Here is a 19,684-nt window from a genome sequence, read left to right as displayed (position 1 = left end):
ATTATAAGCAAGAAATTAGTATGCTTATACTAAATGACATGTGATGGACTGCAAGCATTGATGAGTGTGCAGCAATTGAGAAATAACTTGATTAACATGTTATAATTGAGAGGAGGCTGATTTACATTACAAAGAAATGTTATCATTAAAAATACATTTGCAATAGAAATATGACATTTAAGTGTTGCAGCCCTATTTGAAAGTTCACTCTTTGAAGATTTTAATTGCATTTTTGCCAAGTTAATAATATGGTCACCTTAGCTGTGACTTTTTTTTTAAATAATGCATGATAAAATAGGTGTATGCGCTGCACATTGACCTAGAATCTGACTTTGCTTCGCACTGTGCTGTGGAGCAATTTAATGAATGTCAATAATGGTATAACTTTCCTTATGGAAACTTACCAGTGTGGGTCACTATCTCTCACATCTGAGTAGAAATTGGAGTCAAGCTTAGTGACAAATCACCTGTGTTTAAAATATAGCTTCTCAAACAATACGATAATCATATTTTTAAAATATGAGGGAGCTTAAAACAAAATATAATGAAGTATGACCATGGAAGTCAATTTTTATATAAACATATAAAATGCCTTGGGTTTGCGTATGATGAACACTGCCCTTAATTCAGAGGCACAGCCTAGGAAAATACAAAAACAAACTTTAATTAGCTGTCTACAAAAGCCAAGTACACCCTGCATTTTATAAAAGAATGTTTCAACCTTAATTCAACTGCTGCAGTTTTTTGAGTTGTATTATAAAAGCTCACTCCTGCCAGAATGTTTTACTGCTGCATAGATGTCCATACACCACGCAGGCATGCATAGGGTTAAATTGTGGCTTTAAGCAATAGACTGGTGTTAGGAGAGTTGTGCTAGAGTCTCTGCTAGAGGATTTGGATGCTCTGTATCCAGGCACAGGCAGGATATATCTTGGAGTGAAAGGGTGCATTATGATTTCTCCCACACAAGCAGGGCCAGCTATCTTCCCTTCAAGCCCACTTTGGGGAGGCTAGTATCACAGCGGGTGCTAAACTCACTCAAACCTTGCACTCCCCTGAAGAACAGCTATGTGATTGCTACCAAGGTTCTTTGCACTCTCATGATACCCAGCCTTCCCGATTTACCCATATGATGCAGCACCTACTGTATATGCTTATAGACTAAACATATCTAAGTTAGCTGGAGAAATTGCAGGTAGATTGTGAAATTTTGTTAGCCTTTCCATAGAATCATAGGGTTAGAAGGGACTGCAAAGGTCATCTAGTCTAAACCAGGATTTGTTATGTCTAAACCATCCAAGACAGATGGCCATCCAGCCTCCCAGATTTACAGTCAGCTTTTAATAGTACTAGAAATGTAATTTATAGTTGTTTAGTATTTGACACTTGCATTGAAGCTGTGGACAGAGGCTCAATCAGCATCAGGTCCAATGTGCGAAGCACCGTACAAACACAAATAGACACAGGCCCAGATCCTCTGAGGTATTCAGACATCTACTTGCCATTTAAATACCTTTGAGAAACTGGGCAACAATGTGGGTACACAATTAAGTATATACATGCTTTATGTGCATTAGATATTGGAGTTTATCCTATCCTCACCTGTTTCTCAAACTGGTCAGCATTAATAGGTTCATTTCTTATACATGTCAGAGCAGAGATGGGGTCTGAGGAGGGACTGGTAGAAAGAGAGTAAAATGGCCTTGCTGATCAGTTCAGGAAGGATGTTTTATGCATAAAGAACAGCATGGAAGCAGGCCTGGGTGGGAGGGTTAAGAGTTGAGAAGACACCCAGATTATAAGTTCCAGCCATGTGGAGAATGGAGGTGCTATCAGGAATGACAGAGAATAGGGGGAATGGAAACGGTTTGGAAGCAAAGACCAGGAGTTCAGTGTTGGTTGTTAATTTTAAGTTGGTGATGAGACAGCCAGGAGGAGATGTTAGAGAAGCAGGAAGAGATGTGGGACTGGAAGAAGATAAGCAGATCAGGAAGGGTTCTTTCCTTTCATTATCCTCATCATTCACACCTGTCTTCACAAAGTTTTTGCTCCAAAACTCTTAGAGACAGAACTGGACTTATCACTCATCGCTTGATGTTTAGGTCTGCGCTATGAAAAATCACTCAATCAAATTTTCTGCCTGCAAAAGCAGTAAAAATACCAACCCCCAGTTCACCATTTGTAAAGAGCCGTAAAGGCTAATTGTCCTCATTTTATTACCAGTTCAGCTGAGGGTAAAATCTAAAAGCTATTGTTTATTTTGACACGGTATTTTTCAAGTCAGATGAGATTTCTTTGGCTATCAATATTTCATGGGAGTCACTTAACTCCATGCTAAATCCAGTTACTTCTTGGCCTCTATTCAATGGCTAGGAGTAGGACTGCAATATGGAGCAGATACCTGCACACCCTATCTCATTGCTAATTGCAGAGTGAGTCACTCTCCCCAAGTCTGTGGGGATATGTCTACACTGCAATTAGACATCTGTGACTGGCCAGTGCCAGCTGACTTGGGCTCACGAGGCTCAGGCTAAGGGGCTGTTTAATTGTGATGTAGATGCTTGTGCTGGAGCCTGAGCACTGGTACCCTCCTGCCTCCAATGTCCCAGAGCCTGGGCTCCAGCCTGACCCGAAATGTCTACACCTCAATTAAACAGCCTCTTAGCCCAAGCCCCATGAGCCCAAGTCTACTGGCACGGGCCAGTCATGGATTCTTAACTGCAATGTAGTTATACCTTAAGTGTTACTATTGCAACTTCAGCCTTCATTATTTTGAAGGGTGAAAGTCTCGGATGCTACACACATTGGTGTTCGAAGTGAAACATTCTAAAAATACCTTCCCCAAAAGGAATGGAGAAGGAATGACATTTTGAAAACTAAATATGGCCTTTCAGGTTGTCACCGGAATTCAATCATTCTGCATCTCTGTTGTTTGTCACAAAAGAATTAGCTAATACAGAAAATCACAGACTTTGCCAGTCTCCTGATATAGTGATCCTAGTAGTAGGGACTGTTTCAGTTAATGTTGCCAAACAACATCTGTTCTAACACTGGCCTTCACAGAGCTCATAACTTCCTGAAACATTTACCCTTTTAATTGACATTTTCTATGCTTGGTCATTGGTTACAAGGTTTTAGTTCTTTAGAATTTCAGTTCAATTTCAATTTTTAAAAGTAAAATCCCTTTGGCCATTTTGTAGTTATTGGAGGATTAAAAAAGTTTTACCGCTTACAATTTGGATTCTATTTTTTGATGGTGGTGGAACATCTCTAAATGGACTAAACTATTAGGGCTTCAAATTTTATACTGCAGTAAGTGCATTCTTGCCTTTTGCCTGCATACAGGAGATCATGGTCAGGTTTGTTACTTCAAGCATGGGACTCAAGCCTGCATAGTACTGTTGAAATTTTGGCATGGAGAGTCAGTAAGTCTGAATGCAAGTACATGTTCTGTTGCAGGGCAGAAAGGAAAAAAGAAATGCCAGACTGCGCATGTGCAGAAGAAAGTTCTGTTAAACTGTTTGTGCTTTGGACAAAGCTGCCATTGACATTGAGTACAGGATTGGGTTATCAAAAGATAAAGTTGGTGAACATGTGTATTGCTTGGCCTTTTTTCAGTGACTAGGAGTAGAACTGCAAGATGCAGCAGGTACCTCCATACCCCATCTCATGACTAATTTAAAAATCCCTGTTTGACCTCCTCTTTAGTGAAACGTCCATTAATACAACCCACAAGCTCTAAAATTTCATTCCTTCTATGTCTAGCTGGCCTAGTACATAAGGCATTGGATGCCAAGAGAAAATGAGAATGCAGGGGATGAAAATTAAGGTGGGGATCTGGAACTAACGGGGGATAGTTAGTCCCTATTCCATATATCTTATAAAATGTGTTTGACAAGGAGTATTTGTCTACTGCCCAGTCCTGCTCCATGCATGTGTTACCAAATGCACAGAAAGCAGAGGACCCAGATGGAATACCATGTTTTATGGACTTTTGGGGAGGAAGCTCTACTTTCATTTCCTAACAGTTTTTATTTCAAGTGGGGGCAGGGGGATATCAAACAGGAGATGAAGAAATTCTCACCCTCCCCCACCTTCTTTTAAGATACACAAGATGGTTTAAAGAATGTCTTTTTAAACATGAACATTTCATGTCCATTAATTTTGTATCGTTACATAATGCACCATGCTCAATGAAAAAAGGTTAAGACTTTAAACATTAATAACTTCATTATTCTTACCACAGATTCTAAAATATAAAAATTACATGGTATCACCCAAGACTATGTAAATAAATAGTTTTCATTTAAAATATAACACATACTTTTAGTTATCAGTGGACAACAATATATACAGGTGTTATGAATGTAAACTTTTCTTACACTTGTATAATTTAAAACCTGCTCAGTTAATTCTCTTGATATGTTCCAAAATACAGTAACTGTAATACCTACTCTATTGTAATTAGAAAAAAGTCAAAAAGCATTTAAAAAAATGATTCCAAAAAGATGAAAACAGGGGTTTCTAATGGAAAATCTGAATTGTAGCATCACTATGCACTATGCTCTACTTACTTTTCTTGCTAAATTTTGTTTGGTTTGAACAGAAGAACTCTTTTTAGCTAAAAGCAGGTAGCCCAATCAGTGGATTGGCTTTATTATGCCATGGTCTGGCTCATGACTGTTGGAGAAGATTATTAGCTAGCATGAGAAATAGGAAGAATTTGGTCTTTCTGCTGGTCTCCTACCTTTCTTGCAATAGGCAATCAAGGAATGGATTGCCAAGCTCTGATCCTCCTAAGTTTCAGACCTAGATACATAGGTGAATGGAGGGGTTTCATATTCACTTGAGCACATCTCCAGACATTATATGCTGAAAAATTAACTATGTCATTTACTGATGTTCTGCCCAAGTGATGGGGCATGCAATTATCTTGTACTGTTGCAACTTTCTTATCTGGGATCCTGGTAGTGTAAAAATGATAGGAATTCCGATGTAGAGGTGTAACAGGGTGTTGGCTTAAGAGGCACTGAACCAGCCCCTGTTAGCTCAGAACCTGCTAGCATAGCTCCCATCCAGGGAACTGGCTGGAGCTGGCAGGGTGTGGCTCATTAAAGGAGCCTGAGAGCAATCACCTGTGAGCCTGCTGAGAGGAAGGCCTATAAAGCTAGCAGGAAGGGGGAACAGGAAAGTGAGGAGTGAGGGCCTGTTGCTCCCAGCTGCTGTAAGAGGAAGCTGCCCCCTAAGGGGGCTACCTGACTGGTATTGGACTGTATATAGGTGGTGGTGGGAAAATACTGGGAAATAAAAGGGCACTGGTGTGTGAAAGAGTGGTCTCCAGTGAATTTGTACCATGAGCAACGAAGCGCTCATCTACAAGAGAGAAAAGGAAGTACTTGGCAAATATCAGTGACATAAGTGGAGGGGCTTTATTACTGGGTACATTTAGGTATTAGCTATGCAATAGTGATCAATATCTTGGGGAAGAGGGAGAAGTGAGTTGTGGGCATCCAGTCAGGAGTGCAGCATCTCAAAGTTGGAGCATGGAGGTTCCTATAATCATCCTGAACCTACAACAGGCAAAGTAAATTGCATGGGATGATTGTTGCTATCTACCTATCAATCATTTATCTGATTTTTTTTCTGCATAGTGCCTATCGCTATGTAGTGCATTATTGAAGGCCCTGATTGAGGAAGGCACTTAAGACATGTTTAGTTCTAAGTATGTTCATAAGTCATGTTGCCTTTATTCACCAGCTCAAATATCGGATTTCTGGCTAAAAATTCTATACCTACTGTATAGGTACATGGAGCACATAAAATTATTCTAATTTTTAAAAGGGAGTAGAAATATATTTTTCTATTTTTGTTTGTTTGTAGATATCATGCATTTTATAGCACTCTGGCCAAAAATTTTAAATGACTGCTGCTGAAAGGTCTGACTGAGAGGTTGAAAAGGCCCTTATAAATATCATCCAGAGAGAAAATAAACCGTTTTAGAAGTTTTTAAGTTTGTTTTCAGTTGTGCAGATGCTAACGATGTTCTATCAGAAACTTGATTTTAAAAAAATCTATTTAAATTATTTTGACATTATCAGTCACTTGAGGCTGAATTCTGCCTTCCGGTAGATGCACGATAGGAAGTGTGTGCATGTGTCTGAGAGCAGAATCTGGCCCTCCACATTTACTTGCTAGAGGTATCTTCCCTGTTAGGTTGCCAATAATCACATGGACTGTTCAGGGAGTATCTCAACTAGCATATATGAAAATACAACAAAGCTTAGTCATAGTTAACTCTCTAAATATTTTACTGGTACTGGAGAGTACCCATGATCTGAGACAATATGTTTAAAAGCCCAGCTTTCACCTAAGTGGAAATCCTCAAACTGAGGTTCTTTCATTTTGCTTTAATTTCATAAAGTAGTTTCACAGAAAAACCCAGGGTTTCATTTGAGCAAAAAATCTTGAAATTTTCAAAATGTTGAATTTCAAATTTTTCTTTTTTAAAAAAACTCAGTTTTTGCATTCAGAAACATTTTTTTAAACATCCTATATTTGAATATGAAAAGTGGAATTGTGAGAATCCTAAAATGTCCCAGATAAAGCTGAGAACATTTTCCATCAAATTTCACGAATGATATTCACTATCTTCTCACAGCCCCACTTGTTAATCGTGGTGTCTAAAAGCATGGTGATGTGTAACAAACAATAGTAATAAAACTCAATTTAGGTCTGGCACCTTCCTGCAGAGAGATTTCTCTTTGATTTGATAATTAAAGCTTCTGCTGACAAGGCTGACATTGACACATACATAAGTTTTCCGGTTTCAGTTTCAAAGGATTTCACTAAGGGAAAGCTTCTTTTCCCTTTCCTTTTTGTGCAGTGCCTTTCCACTACTGCAGCTAAAGATCTTTATTAAATAATTGATGTCGAGTTTTCTGTCCCATTGTATTTTTTTTCTGTTGCTGTGCCAGGTTTCTGAGTGGCCTGTAGGAAACCAAGGATTGCTGTATGACCGAAACTGGATGGTTGTGAATCAGAATGGCGTTTGCATCAGTCAGAAGCAGGAACCTAGACTGTGTCTGGTACAACCCTTAATTGACCTGGAGCAAAAGATTATGGTCATTAAAGCAGAAGGTTAGTAGGCAGCATCTTTTCCTCTCCCTTATTAGTACAGAATAATAAAAAAAGAAGTACAGAATGTCATGAATCACTAATATATTAGGGACAAAGCTTGCTCTTCCAGCTGTGGTTACGGAAGTTCCAGACTTCAGCAGAAAGGATAGATTTTGGTTATGTATGGGGAAGGGAAATCTCCACAGTGGCTCCCTACAAGCAACTATGGAGTGGGTGCCAAGGGCAGGAATGGACAGTGCTGGTAAAATTCACAACTATGCAGGTCCGCTGGCCATTCTGTTTCTCCACATCATGGAGACAGAACACCAGCCTCAAGGGGCTACTGTAGCCCTGAAGGTGAAGAACTGGCCACTCCACAGCCTGACCACAATCTCTTCAGCACACAGCTGGGTTACTTGGGCTGTGCGATGGGGACAGAGTTTGCTGCTTGCTGAGTAGGTCATCAGTGGGGATTGGTATCACTGAGGTGACATTTTTAAACTGATTGCTTTACAGTATCCTTTCAAATAAAAGAAAATATCTCATTCTGGCTGCTTTTCTGAGCACACAATCAATTACTACACAAAAGAACCATATTTGGAGAGTGCTAGGGTTCTGGAAAGTTCTCCCCTACTAGAGGGGATATACTGTTTCTTTCACTGACAAAACTATTAACATTGAACTAAACAGCAGGCTTGTAGTCTTCAGAGCTCATTATTAATGCCTTGTTTGCATATAGCCTAACAGTGTTTACCTTCTCCCTGGGGCCTAACATTTGCTCTGCATCTGTTAATAATGTATGTGCTCATATTTGAGCAGTTAGGCCCAAACAAGTTAACTCCTTTAGGTTTTTTTCCTATTGTCATAATTCATTGTCAGGGTTTTTTCTCTTTCCTCATGGAATTGCAACAAGAGATTCCTCCCTCAGGATGATGGTTTAACCTTCAGAGCCCTGAGGTGCAGACTCTATGATACTCCTACAGTATTTAGGTCAATAGGACCTATCCTGTACACTAAGAGTCCCCATTCTCTTCTCATTTGCTCCTAGGTCATTTGAAATCAGTGGGAGTGTTTGAACTACAAGTTCCCTGTTTTAATTGCCAGGGCATCCCTGATGAAAGTCATTTGACTCAGAAAGTTGCATCTCTCTAGATCTAGCGAAAGCTCAATTAGTGACCTAGTGGAGAGAGATCTGGAGTGGGACTATGGAGACCTGGTTTCTATTCCTAGTGCTGTTTCTAGCCTTCTGAATTACCTTGGGGAAGCGTCAATTTCCCCTTCTCTAAAATGGGGATAAAGTTACTTCTAAGTGTGTATATATATATTTTGCGAATTGCTTTGTGATCTACTGTTGAAAGGTGCTGTATAGGGTGTGATTATTCAGAGCATGGCTCATGCATTTATCTGGGTTTTCAAGAATGGGATGCATAGAGAGTATAAATAAGGTTGAAGGAGGGGTGGTTTTCAGTTATTCATCTGGATAATGGAAGGGTGTTCTGGGGAGGATATTCATCTTTCGTTATTTGTTTTTGTATTGACTCTTTTTCATGTTTTGATGTATGCACGCTGAAAGAGAAAGGAGAGGCACCTTTTTAGACTCCTAAGTAGTTAATGATTAAGTAAATGGAATATACAGTGAACAGTAATGCAGTGTCACCACTGAACTATTTTCAGGGTGATTCTTATGGGAGATACTGGATATAGGGTAGTGTGCATAAAGAAAATCAATTTGGAAAACCCACCTCTAAATTATCTGGCTATGCCCTGTTCACAGAGATGTCTCTTTATAAAATGGGAAGATCTGGTACTGTCCTAAGTCTTTAATACATTAGGTCATCTAGCCCACCCCTTTGCAATAGCAATGCTATTTTCTAGTATTTATAGTATAGTTTTAGTCTAGTAATAGATTTAAATGACTAAATGTGTGGTGATGTCTGCTGTTTACTTTAGGAGATTATTCCAGAGATTACATACAGTCAGATACCAAGTAATGGGGGTATATAAGAACCTGACTGGAAACCTGAATAGTTGCACTACTTGAGAAGACCTTCATGATATCCAAACTAATTTTTCTCCTCTTAACTTCAACTTCAGAATTATATTCCATTGTACCATACTAAATAATTACTCTCTCTTCCTGGTGTTTACATCCTTCAGGCATATAAACGATTGTTACATCTCCCAGTTAGTCATCTCATAGTAAAGATATTCTTATTTGACTTGTCTAATCTTTCCTTGTAAGACAGTCCTTCGGGGTCACAATCATTTCTGTTGCTCTTCTCTGAATTCTCTTCAATTTGTCAATATTTTGTTGCTAATGAGGTGTGTAAAACTGAATACCATATTTCAAGTTCACATAGGCACACCACATCTTTACAGAGGGAAACTGTCAGCCCTTTGTCCTGTGATGTGATGCCTTTTTTTCTGCAGCCCAAACTTCATTACCCTTTTATGCTGTCATTTCATATTTCAAATTGATAATATTTAATTTATTGACTATGATCACCTCTAGTTCTCTCTCAGCATTATTTCTTTATGATTTTTTTCCAGCACTGTGAATACCTCTCTTCGAGATTATTTGTATTATTGTGCATCTTTCCAAGATTAATCTATTTGTTCTCCTTTCTACTTCCCTTGCTGCTTTTAGTATGATTTCTCTGTCTTTGTTAGTATATGCTGCCGCTCTCAGCTTAATACCATGAAAAAATTTCATTATCTTGCTCTTTATTCATCCTATACTAGCATTTATATTGGCAAAACTTTTGTTGCTCAGGGGTTTAAAAAGCCCAACCCTGAGCAACATAACTTTTGCCAGCAATAAGCATTTGTATGCACAGCACTGTCGGTGGAGCCACTCTTTGAGCTGGTTTTATTATGTTAACAGGAGAGCTCTGTCCCATCGGCATAACATGGCTACATGAGCACTCTTACAGCAGCACAGCTGTACCGATGCAGCTGTGCCATTGTAAGCTTGGACATGGCCTTTCAGATCATTCATGAGAAGGCAGGGGTTGCAGTGGTTTCAGTAGGCTGATGACACCCACTTCTATATCTTTCTTATCTAACCCAGCCAGAATTGGCAGTAGCCTTGACCCAATGTTGGCCTGACCTTTGGGGTATTGATGACGACTAACTGTTTCAGGCTTAATCTATATAAGACTGAGCTGATGTTGATTTGTTGGGGGAAGAAACTGGAAAATAAAGTGATTTATATATGTCCCTTTGAAGGACTTTTCGCTCCCCTGAATTTACAATCCCAGCTGCTGTTACATGATCAGGTAACAGCAGTGGCCATGATGGCCTTTTTTCCTGAACTGAAGAAGAGCTCTGTGTAAGCTTGAAGGCTTGTCTCTGTCACCAACAGAAGCTAGTCCAATAAAAGATATTACCTCACCCACTTTGTCTCTCACTAACTTTCTCACTTTAAGATTAGATTACTGCATTTGTCTCTGTATTGTTCCATACATTAACTCCACCAAAGTAAAGCTGGTACACAGTTTGGCAGCATCCTGCTAGCTAAATGGTGTATCTTGCCAGGAGTATGATACACTGATACTCATCAGTTGCATTGATCCCCCACTGATAAGAGCTGAAGGTGTTGGTTTTGAACTAGGAAGTCCTGAATGATTTAGGAGGAGCCTTTACCTGACAGACCCAGGGCTGGCTTTACTATGAGGCGAACTTAGGCGGCCACCTCAGGTGCCAGACCGTGGGGAGGAGACGCCACTAGGACCCAGAGTGTAGAAAATTGTGTTTGCTGCTGGTGCATATGTATTTTCTCTGCTCTACATAAACAGAGATGGTGGAGTGCAGTGCTGGAGGAGGGAGGGCACAAGAGACATAACTAGCAGACAGGAGAAAAGGTAAGAGGGAATAACAGAAAGCAGCAGGAGCCTGTACTATTTAACACCACCTTCTCAGGGAGCTTGCTGTTTCCTGCTGCTTCCCTGGTCCCACTTGAGGAGAACAGGCAGTTGACTGAAGTAGTAGGAGCCAGTAAGGACCTTAAGATGCTGATATCTTCCCTTACTCAGGCCCTGCTACCAGCCTGCTTATTTGTCCTCTTCAGTTGAGTGTTGAGAGCCACTATTGCTGGCACAGAACAGCAGTCATGAGTGAAAGAAGAAAACGCCCCTCTGGGGCAGCATTCAGAAAAAAGAAAGCAAGCAAAGAAAGCTTTTCTATCTAACCAGGAAGGAGCTCTCCTGAGATACATAGACACAAACGTTCACAGTGAGCCTTCCGGCCCCAATGACGATGTGAGTGGTGAGGAGATGCCTGATCTTCCAGTTAGTCAGAGTGCAGGTGACCTGGCAGCTACTGCAGCATCCATATCTCCATCTCAAATAGATGTAACCATGTACATTCCTGAAGAAAAGTGTAGATCAGAGAAGAGTGTAGTAGATGCACAAGAAACAGCTGCTGCTGAGTTTAGTTCCTTACTTCTAGATGAGCCAGGACTGTGGACCCACTTGAGCAGTAGCCCAAGGGACTTCCTTATACTGCATGGGCCACAACAAGTGAAAAACTTCATGTTCCCCAAAGACAATGAAAATAGAAGTTTCCATCCAACACATTACTGGCGTGAAATTCCCAATGGTGACAAAGTGGAGAGGCCCTGGCTTATGTACTCAAAAACCCAGAATGTAGCATACTGTTTTTGTTGCAAACTCTTCCAGTCTAATGTTCCAGCTACATTGGGTTCTACAGGAACAAAGGACTGGAAAAATCTGACTAGAAATCTGGCATGCTATGAGAAGGCAGATAATCACCAGAGAGCATTCCATAAGTGGAAAAAGCTTGAGATGAGACTAAGGTTAAAGGCCACCATAAATGATCAGCATCAAGAGAAGATTGCATCAGAGTCTTTTTATTGGCAAAATGTTCTGAAAAGGCTCATTGCCACTGTGAGAATGCTTGCTACCCAAAACCTAGCACTGTGTGGCACTTTGGATTGGCTGTATATGCCAAACAATGGAAACTTCCTTAAAATTGTGGAATTGATGGCTGAGTTTGATGCTGTACTCCAGGAGCATCTAAGAAGAGTCACCACTCAAGAAATGTACACACACCACTACCTTAGAAAAACAACTCAAAATGAGATCATACAGTTACTGGCAACAAAAGTCAAACAAGATTGTGGCAGATCTGAAGTCAGCAAGATATTACTGTGTTATCCTGGACTCCACAGCTGACATCAGCCATACAGAACGAATGACTTTTGTAATGGTACATTTTGTAACAACAACAGAACCTAGTGAAAATGTCCATGGAATGGTGACTGTCAGAGAGCATTTTCTAGAATTTATTGACATTGATACTACAGGAGTTGGTATAACAAATGTGCTTCTTAAAAAGCTGGAAGATATGGGAATTGCGGTAGCTGACATGAGAGGTTAGGGCTACAATAATGGTGCCAACATGAGAGGAAAGAACACAGCAGTGCAGACATGAATCTGAGAGTTAAACTCGAGCTTTTTTGTCCCATGCAGTTCTCATTCATTGAACTTGGTGGTCAGTGATGCAGCATCAGCTTCTAGTGAGGCTGCTGAATTTTTTAATGTAATTCAAAGCATCTATGTATTTTTCTCTGCATCAGCTCATCAATGGCAAATTTTAAAGCAACATCTGGGAACATCTTCTCTGACACTGAAACCACTGAGTGCCACATGATGGGAAAGTCGAGTGGAGGCGATAAAGCCTATCAAACACCAAATTGGGAAGATAGATGATGCCATAGTTGCCATTATGGAGGATAATGCTATGACAGGAACTGTTCATAGGAGAACAGTGGCAGAGAGAAATGGAATCAGCGGAAACATACATGGCTTCAAATTTCTATGTGGCTTAGTGTTGTGGCATGACATACTGTTTGAAATAAACATTGTAAGCAAGAGACTCCAAGGTGTTGACCTTTATATATCTGGAGCGATGGTACAACTGGACAAAGCAAAGTCATACCTACAGTCTTACCAGTCAGATGAGGGATTTCAAAATATTCTGAGGAGTACACAGAAGTTGGCAGAGGAACTTCACACTGAAGCTATTTTCCCACCCATTCAAGAATACAAGAGTCACCAAAGAAGAAGAAATTTTGATTACGAGGCATGGGATAATCCCATAAGAGACCCCAAACAACAATTCAAAGTTGAATTCTTTAACCAGGTGCTAGATTGTGCAGTACAGTCAGCTGAAGAACGTTTCATGCAGCTCAAGGAACACAGCAGTATAATTGGGATGTTGTATGATATTCCAAAACTCCTCACTATACCTGAAGAAGACCTACACCAGCAATGCAGGGCACTGCAAACAGTATTGACACATGATGACATGCGTGATATTGATACGAGTGATTTAGGTGATGAACTGAAAGCCCTTTCAAGATACATTTCAGCAGGATCAACTCCAAACACTGTTCTGGAATATATGTGCCCAAATAAGATGATCACCCTCTTTCCAAATGCTTTTGTTGCTCTGCGCACACTTCCTGTAACAATTGGCAGTGGAGAATGCAGCTTCTCCGAGCTGAAGCAATAAAAACTCATCTACGCTCCACAATGACATAAGAGAGGCTGGTCGGCCTTGCAGCCATCTCACAGAGTATGAGCTGGCCCAGACTGTGGACCTTCAGGAAGCGGTTCAAATCTTTGCAACCAAGAAGGCACGGAAAGTACCACTTTGATTATTCAAACAGATAAAAATGCAAGTGTTTACTATGCAGACAAGAAAAGTTACATTTGCTGTTCAGGCATTTGAAAGTTAAAGTGTTAAAATTTTTGAAGAAGGCATTTTAAGTTGTTAGTTCTCCTTTACTGGGGTAGGTAGCAGTGCAGTACCATGAGAGTAGTAGAACAGGAAGAAAGCAAAATTGAGACCTTTCAAAATTTTGGCTCAAGCGAGGGCATGGGGGGAATCATTTGATCTCCCCGCCTCAGGTGTCAAAATGTTGTGGTCTGGCCCTGGACAGACAATCTCTCTCTATGCAATACTGCCACCGCTATAGTAAGTAAAGATGCTCAGGGTGTTCTCCTCTAGCGCCATATGATTTAGGAACTTGCTCTCTGATATAGCCCCGTCTGTTGGAGTTTGCAGCATGCTGCAAACTCCATCTATTCTCTCAAGATTTAGGAGAGAAGAGAAGTGGTGGAAGAGGGGAATTTGTGGTATTTATTTTGTACTTGGTTGTTTTGTGTTATGTGAACTTCTTGTATCTGTGGTTTCTAAGACTTATATTTTAAGTTTTGTTATTCTCGTTTTTCCTAAGCTACAGGTTTTCTGGCTAACATTCGTTATATTCACCAGAAAGCTTTTTCATATGCAAATTATAATAAACATTTGTCATATTAAAACTATATTTGATAAACCAGTAATACAATTTTATGTAAGCCCCTTTGGAAGCGAAAGCCTATTATACCTGGGCCTTGCTCCCATTGACTTAAAAGACAGCATGAGCAGACCCTCCATTTCAAAAAACCTACTGCATGTTATGAAAATAGAATCCTTTTTGTCTTGCCTCTGTTAAATGCAGACGGCCAAATACTGGTTGCTGTTGAGCTGCTGTAAATATACAACAGTTCCACTGACTGCACCGGATTTGTTCCTGATTACACTGGTGTAAGTGAGAGGAGAATTAGGCCGAGAGTATGCTGCTGTGAAAGGCCAATTTATCTTTTTTCCATTTCAGCTCACAGAGTCAGCACTACCTTGCAAGTTGTGAATTAGTTTGTCATTGCACAGAAGCAAGAATTCTGAGTGTTGTGAAATCTCTTTAAAACATTGATGTAGAAAGACTAGCAAAATTGTGAAACTAATTACGCTTTATAGATTTTATTCTCCCTTCGATGCTCATGTGTAATGCCAGTAACATTAATAGGAATTACGTGCACATGGTGAAGAGAGAATATACATGAATAGTTTCTATTTCAGTATGTTGAAATAGCAGACTTCTAATTTTTGCCACTGACTCAAAAGAGTAGCTTTAAAGGCAGTTTTTTTCTTTATAACTAATACTGTGAACACAGCTGTGAAATTTATTATCAAGCAAATGACCATGGAGAATGACAGCTTTTACAGTTAAGTAACTGGCAATCTTCCAGCTTTTTTTCTTAAGATGGAATAAAGTTATAATTAACAATGTAAAACTGACTTAAATATGTCTGTAAAATGTGTGTGTTTCAATCAAAGTATGATATACTGGCTGATGTGTAAAATCAATCACCTATAAAACCCTGAGCCCCCATCTGAGGAACTTGCATGCGTGCTCTCTGTTAATTGTTTTTATAAATGATTACAGTTAAACAAAAAAAGTTCAAACCTTTTGCATTTTCTTCTCTTCCAAGTGAATGATATTGATATTTTTCCATGGGGAATGTGGGTGGAATAATCATACAAGGGTGTTTGTTATACTCACAAGATAGTAATATTTGTCAGTTTTTACCTGGATTATTGCAACTGATTTAACTGATTTGTTGCTTACATGTTTTGTTTTCCAAGTGTGTCCAGCTTTTCTTCTCCCATCTTAATTAATAGGCAGCAGATTTAATACAAACAAGAGGAATTACATTTCACACAACAAATCTGTGGTACTTATTGCCATGGGATGTTGTGAAGTCCAAAAGTATAACAAGGTTCAAAAAAGAACTAGATACATTAGTGAAGGATACGTCCATCAATGGCTCTTAACCAAGATTGTCCAGGACGCAACTCAATGCTCTGACCCTAACCCTTTGACTACCAAAAGTTTAAAGTGGAAGAAGGGGGAAGGGAGAATCACTCCTTAATTGCTCTGTTCTGTACACTCCCCCTGAATCACTGGTACAGGAAACAGGATACTGGGCAAGAGGGACCATGGTCTGACCCAGCATGGCAGCGCTTATGTTCTCTTATCATCTTTATAGTTCTGTGCTAAAGCAATACCACCAGTCAGTCAAGTTTGGGATGATACTGAAGTTAATAACCATAAACCTTTCTCTTTGAAATCGTGTATGTGGAACAGAATTGTGGCATGGTGAATCTGAGTTAAACTTTCTTACACTTAAAAATAAAAACAAACAAATCCATTTTTGTCATATCATAGACTTAAGGGGAACTGATTCCCCTTTTATTGGCACTGGCCTAAATCAGGAGTAAATCAAAGTACATTGATGTAAAGCAAGTGTACATGAAATCATAGTCTTTTCTGCTTTATGTAGAAGTGTATATGGTGAGCATTAGGGTTCACTGCAGTATGATAGTAAAATGCTTTGTTGCCCATTTAAGATTATTGTTTTCAATTAACAAAGAGCATTGCTGTACAGGTTTTTTATGTTTCATAAATCAGTACAGCATGGTCCTCCTTTAAGCCCATTGAGCTTTATTATACTGTTTAAATTCAAAGATTATATATGCCCCTCATCTTTACACAGCTAAGTAGTTTGTGAGATATATTTCATTTTTGAACATACTTCTCTTTTTAAAATGTTTATTTCCATTCTCTTTCTGTGTGTCTCTCTCTCTTAGAGTGATTATTCGCATATGCTGATTTACTAGGGATGGTAGAGCTATGATAAGCCTGTCCTTTCAACAACAGCCATGATTGCTGCAGAAATTTTGTGCCAATCTCAATGTAAGAGATACACAGGGAATAAAGTTACTAAAAGCTGAAATTGTATATTAGTTAATGTGGTTTTGGTACCAAGGTCATCCAAAGCCTTTGTTTTTGCATTATCATTTGGAGCCACCTGCAGGCAGAGAATATAACTTTGTCAAAAAGTGAGCAGAATTTATGTGACTACTATGATCCTAAACAGTCAGGGAATATGTACATTATTCATAACATATGATTCTGCACAAATACTTATTACTTATAATTTGTTCTTGACCCATAAAGGAATGGACCCCATATCTGTGCCTCTAGAAGAAAACACTGGAAGAGAAATTCAGATTGGTCAGAGCAAAGTTTGTGCACACAGGTGAGTGAGAACAGATACACTAGAAAGTTCTAGGATGATGACCTTTTTGTAGAGATAGCTCAGGATGACCATAATTGGAATGCAGTTTCAAGGGTTCTGTGAGAGCTCAGAAGATATTAGTGTAAACTAAATAAAACAAGAAGAAAGAGAAAAAACCTCAATGACGTAATGAAACAAACAGCAGAGTGGATTAGAAAATTGTGTGGAAAATTTAGCACACAAAGCAGATCTGATAAAATAAATTTAAAAAATTGGGTTTAGCAGATTTTGCAGCCAATAAGTTAGGAAAGATCTTTGTCTGGTTTGTCCTCAGAAAACCATCAATAAGAAAAATCTGCAAGTATCCTGTACACTTTCACATGCTATGTGGCTGCCCCAACTTGACATTCGATTTCTGTTAAAGCAGCAAAGAGTCCTGTGGCACCTTACAGACTAAGAGACGTTTTGAAGCATGAGCTTTCATGGGTGAATACCCACTTTGTTGGATGCATGTTAAACCCACTTCATCGGTTTCTGTTAAATTACTCACCTGTGCTGACATTAGTAACTTTTCCTGTTTCACATTGCATTGTCTCAAATTTTCTAGACCCAGCTGATTTTTTAAAATAAATTTCCCATATTCACAACAACTCCTAAGCTTATTTTGAGCACAAATGTTGCTCAGTATTCAGTTATACTTCTTTGAAAAGTTATTCATGAATATGTTAAATAACATTAGCACCAACTGCCTGCAGTACACCGTTTGATGCATTGTCTTTCAATAAGATATAACATTGCTATTAATAACAACTCTGTTTCCTATCTGTGAGCCAAGTGTTTATCCAACATGTGGTATGACTATCCATAAAACAAATATTTCTCAACATCAGTAAGTTTTCTGAGTAGCTCTGCACTGAATGACTTGCAGACATCCATATTCATTATCTACTGCATTCCACTTACCCACCAAGTCTGTTGATATGTCCAAAGGAGCCATTTGATTAAAGTGACCTGAGTAACTTGTGCTTCACAGACAGTTATTTGCTTCCTCTCTTAGTTTTTCCCTGGTAGGGTTATTTTTTATGTTTTCAGATATTTTTCAGAGTACTGAAGTCCAGCCTAGAGGTCAAACATGTATGTACCACAATTACTGTACTTCCTTCTTTAAAGACTGGATCCACACTAACCTTCCTGCAGGCCCTGAGCTCTTCGGGAATTCCAAGACTTTTCAGATACTTTCTTGGATACAAGTTTATTTTCTCTACCCCCTCTAGCACTTGCTTCCCATGGGACCTAACCGCCCTCCTATGGGGCCATGATAGTAGTTAGCATGTCCTCCAGTTGGCAACCTCTTCCATGCCAGATTGGAATCCTGCCCCACTGCTGCTAAGGAGAGAAGAGGCTCCTTTCTCCCTCTTTTCCCCCTAGTGCACACCCCACAGCAGCAGGAAGGTTTTTGCCCTATGTTGTAGTTTAACACTTTGGTTTGTTTGCCTGGTGTTTCTAGATTCAGTTAGTTTATGGCCAATTCAGTTCAGTTTCTCCTACATTTTAATTAATTAATGTATCATGATATTGGCTTTAGTGAATTGTCTAAATGGAATGCATAAGATATGTCTATATCATGTACAATACACACACATTTTTGCTTTTCTACCTTTTGTATTAGGAAAGTATCCTCCACTAAATTAAAGTAATAAAAAAAGGACTTTTCTTTGGCAGGATATTTTTCCCAGCAAATTTTTAGTTAGTGGAAACCACCCAAAAGTCATTTGTTCTAACCGTCTGTCTCATTTCCCTTCGTGTTGACTCATCCTTATCTTTCCTGAGGTAAGCCCATCTCTAATAGACCCTGCTTTTAAAATATCCATGATTGCCTTGCTCGCTCTGCATTACTTTCACAGTAACACCATCGTAGCCTGTCTCAATGTCATTGGCTGCATTTTTTTTTTTTTTTTTTTTTTTTTTTACTGTCTGAAAAGGGAAATTTTCATGAGAGGCTGCTCAAACTTCTCAGGGAGACAAAAGCCTGAAGTGGAAATGGCAAAGCAGGGAAGGAGCCAAATAAGAATACAGAGTAAATTGGGGCTATCAGGTAAAAGATACGGGTAACAGAAAAAGCAGAATGTGTGAATGGTAGCCAAAGGGAATAAGGGTAATACTGGAAATGACAGAGAGAAAGAAATACATGTTAAAAAGTAGCTCCATTGAACAAATAAGGAGGGCAACAAAATCCAAGATATTCCTAGATTCTAAGGCCAGAAGGGACAATTGTGATCAGCCAGTCTGACCTCTTGAGTAACACAGGCCATAGAACTTCCCCAAAATAATTCCTAGAGCAGATCTGTTAGAAAAACATCCATCTTGATTTAAAAATGGTGGGTGATGGAGCATCCACCATGACCCTTGGTAAAGTGTTCTAAAGGTAATTATGCTCACTGTTAAAAATTTACACTTTATTTCCTGTATGAATTTGTCTAGCTTCAATTTCCAGCCGTTGAATTGGGTTATACATTTGTATAGCTTAAAGATTCTATTATCAATAATTTCTCCCCCATGTAGGTATTTATAAACTGTGATCAGGTCATCCCTTAACCTTCTCTTCATTAAACTAAACAAATTGAGCTCTTTGAGTTTGT

At 39.3% G+C, this 19,684-nt stretch overlaps 1 protein-coding gene across 2 annotated transcripts in view; it reads left to right on the top strand.

Annotated features, from left to right (window-relative positions):
- MOCOS (molybdenum cofactor sulfurase) overlaps positions 1-19,684 on the top strand; it is a 381,792-nt gene that overhangs the window by 325,478 nt on the left and 36,630 nt on the right. For both annotated transcript variants that reach the window (XM_075062631.1, XM_075062632.1), the window contains exons 9-10: positions 6,975-7,137; positions 16,985-17,066. In XM_075062631.1, coding sequence (XP_074918732.1) covers positions 6,975-7,137; positions 16,985-17,066 — 245 coding nt within the window. The remainder of the gene's footprint in view (positions 1-6,974; positions 7,138-16,984; positions 17,067-19,684) is intronic.

Source organism: Chelonoidis abingdonii, chromosome 2 (assembly GCF_003597395.2).
Source record: "Chelonoidis abingdonii isolate Lonesome George chromosome 2, CheloAbing_2.0, whole genome shotgun sequence".
Taxonomy (NCBI): Eukaryota; Metazoa; Chordata; order Testudines; family Testudinidae; genus Chelonoidis; species Chelonoidis abingdonii.
Note: the sequence above shows the minus strand (reverse complement) of the source record. Positions and strands in the feature narration are given on the sequence as shown.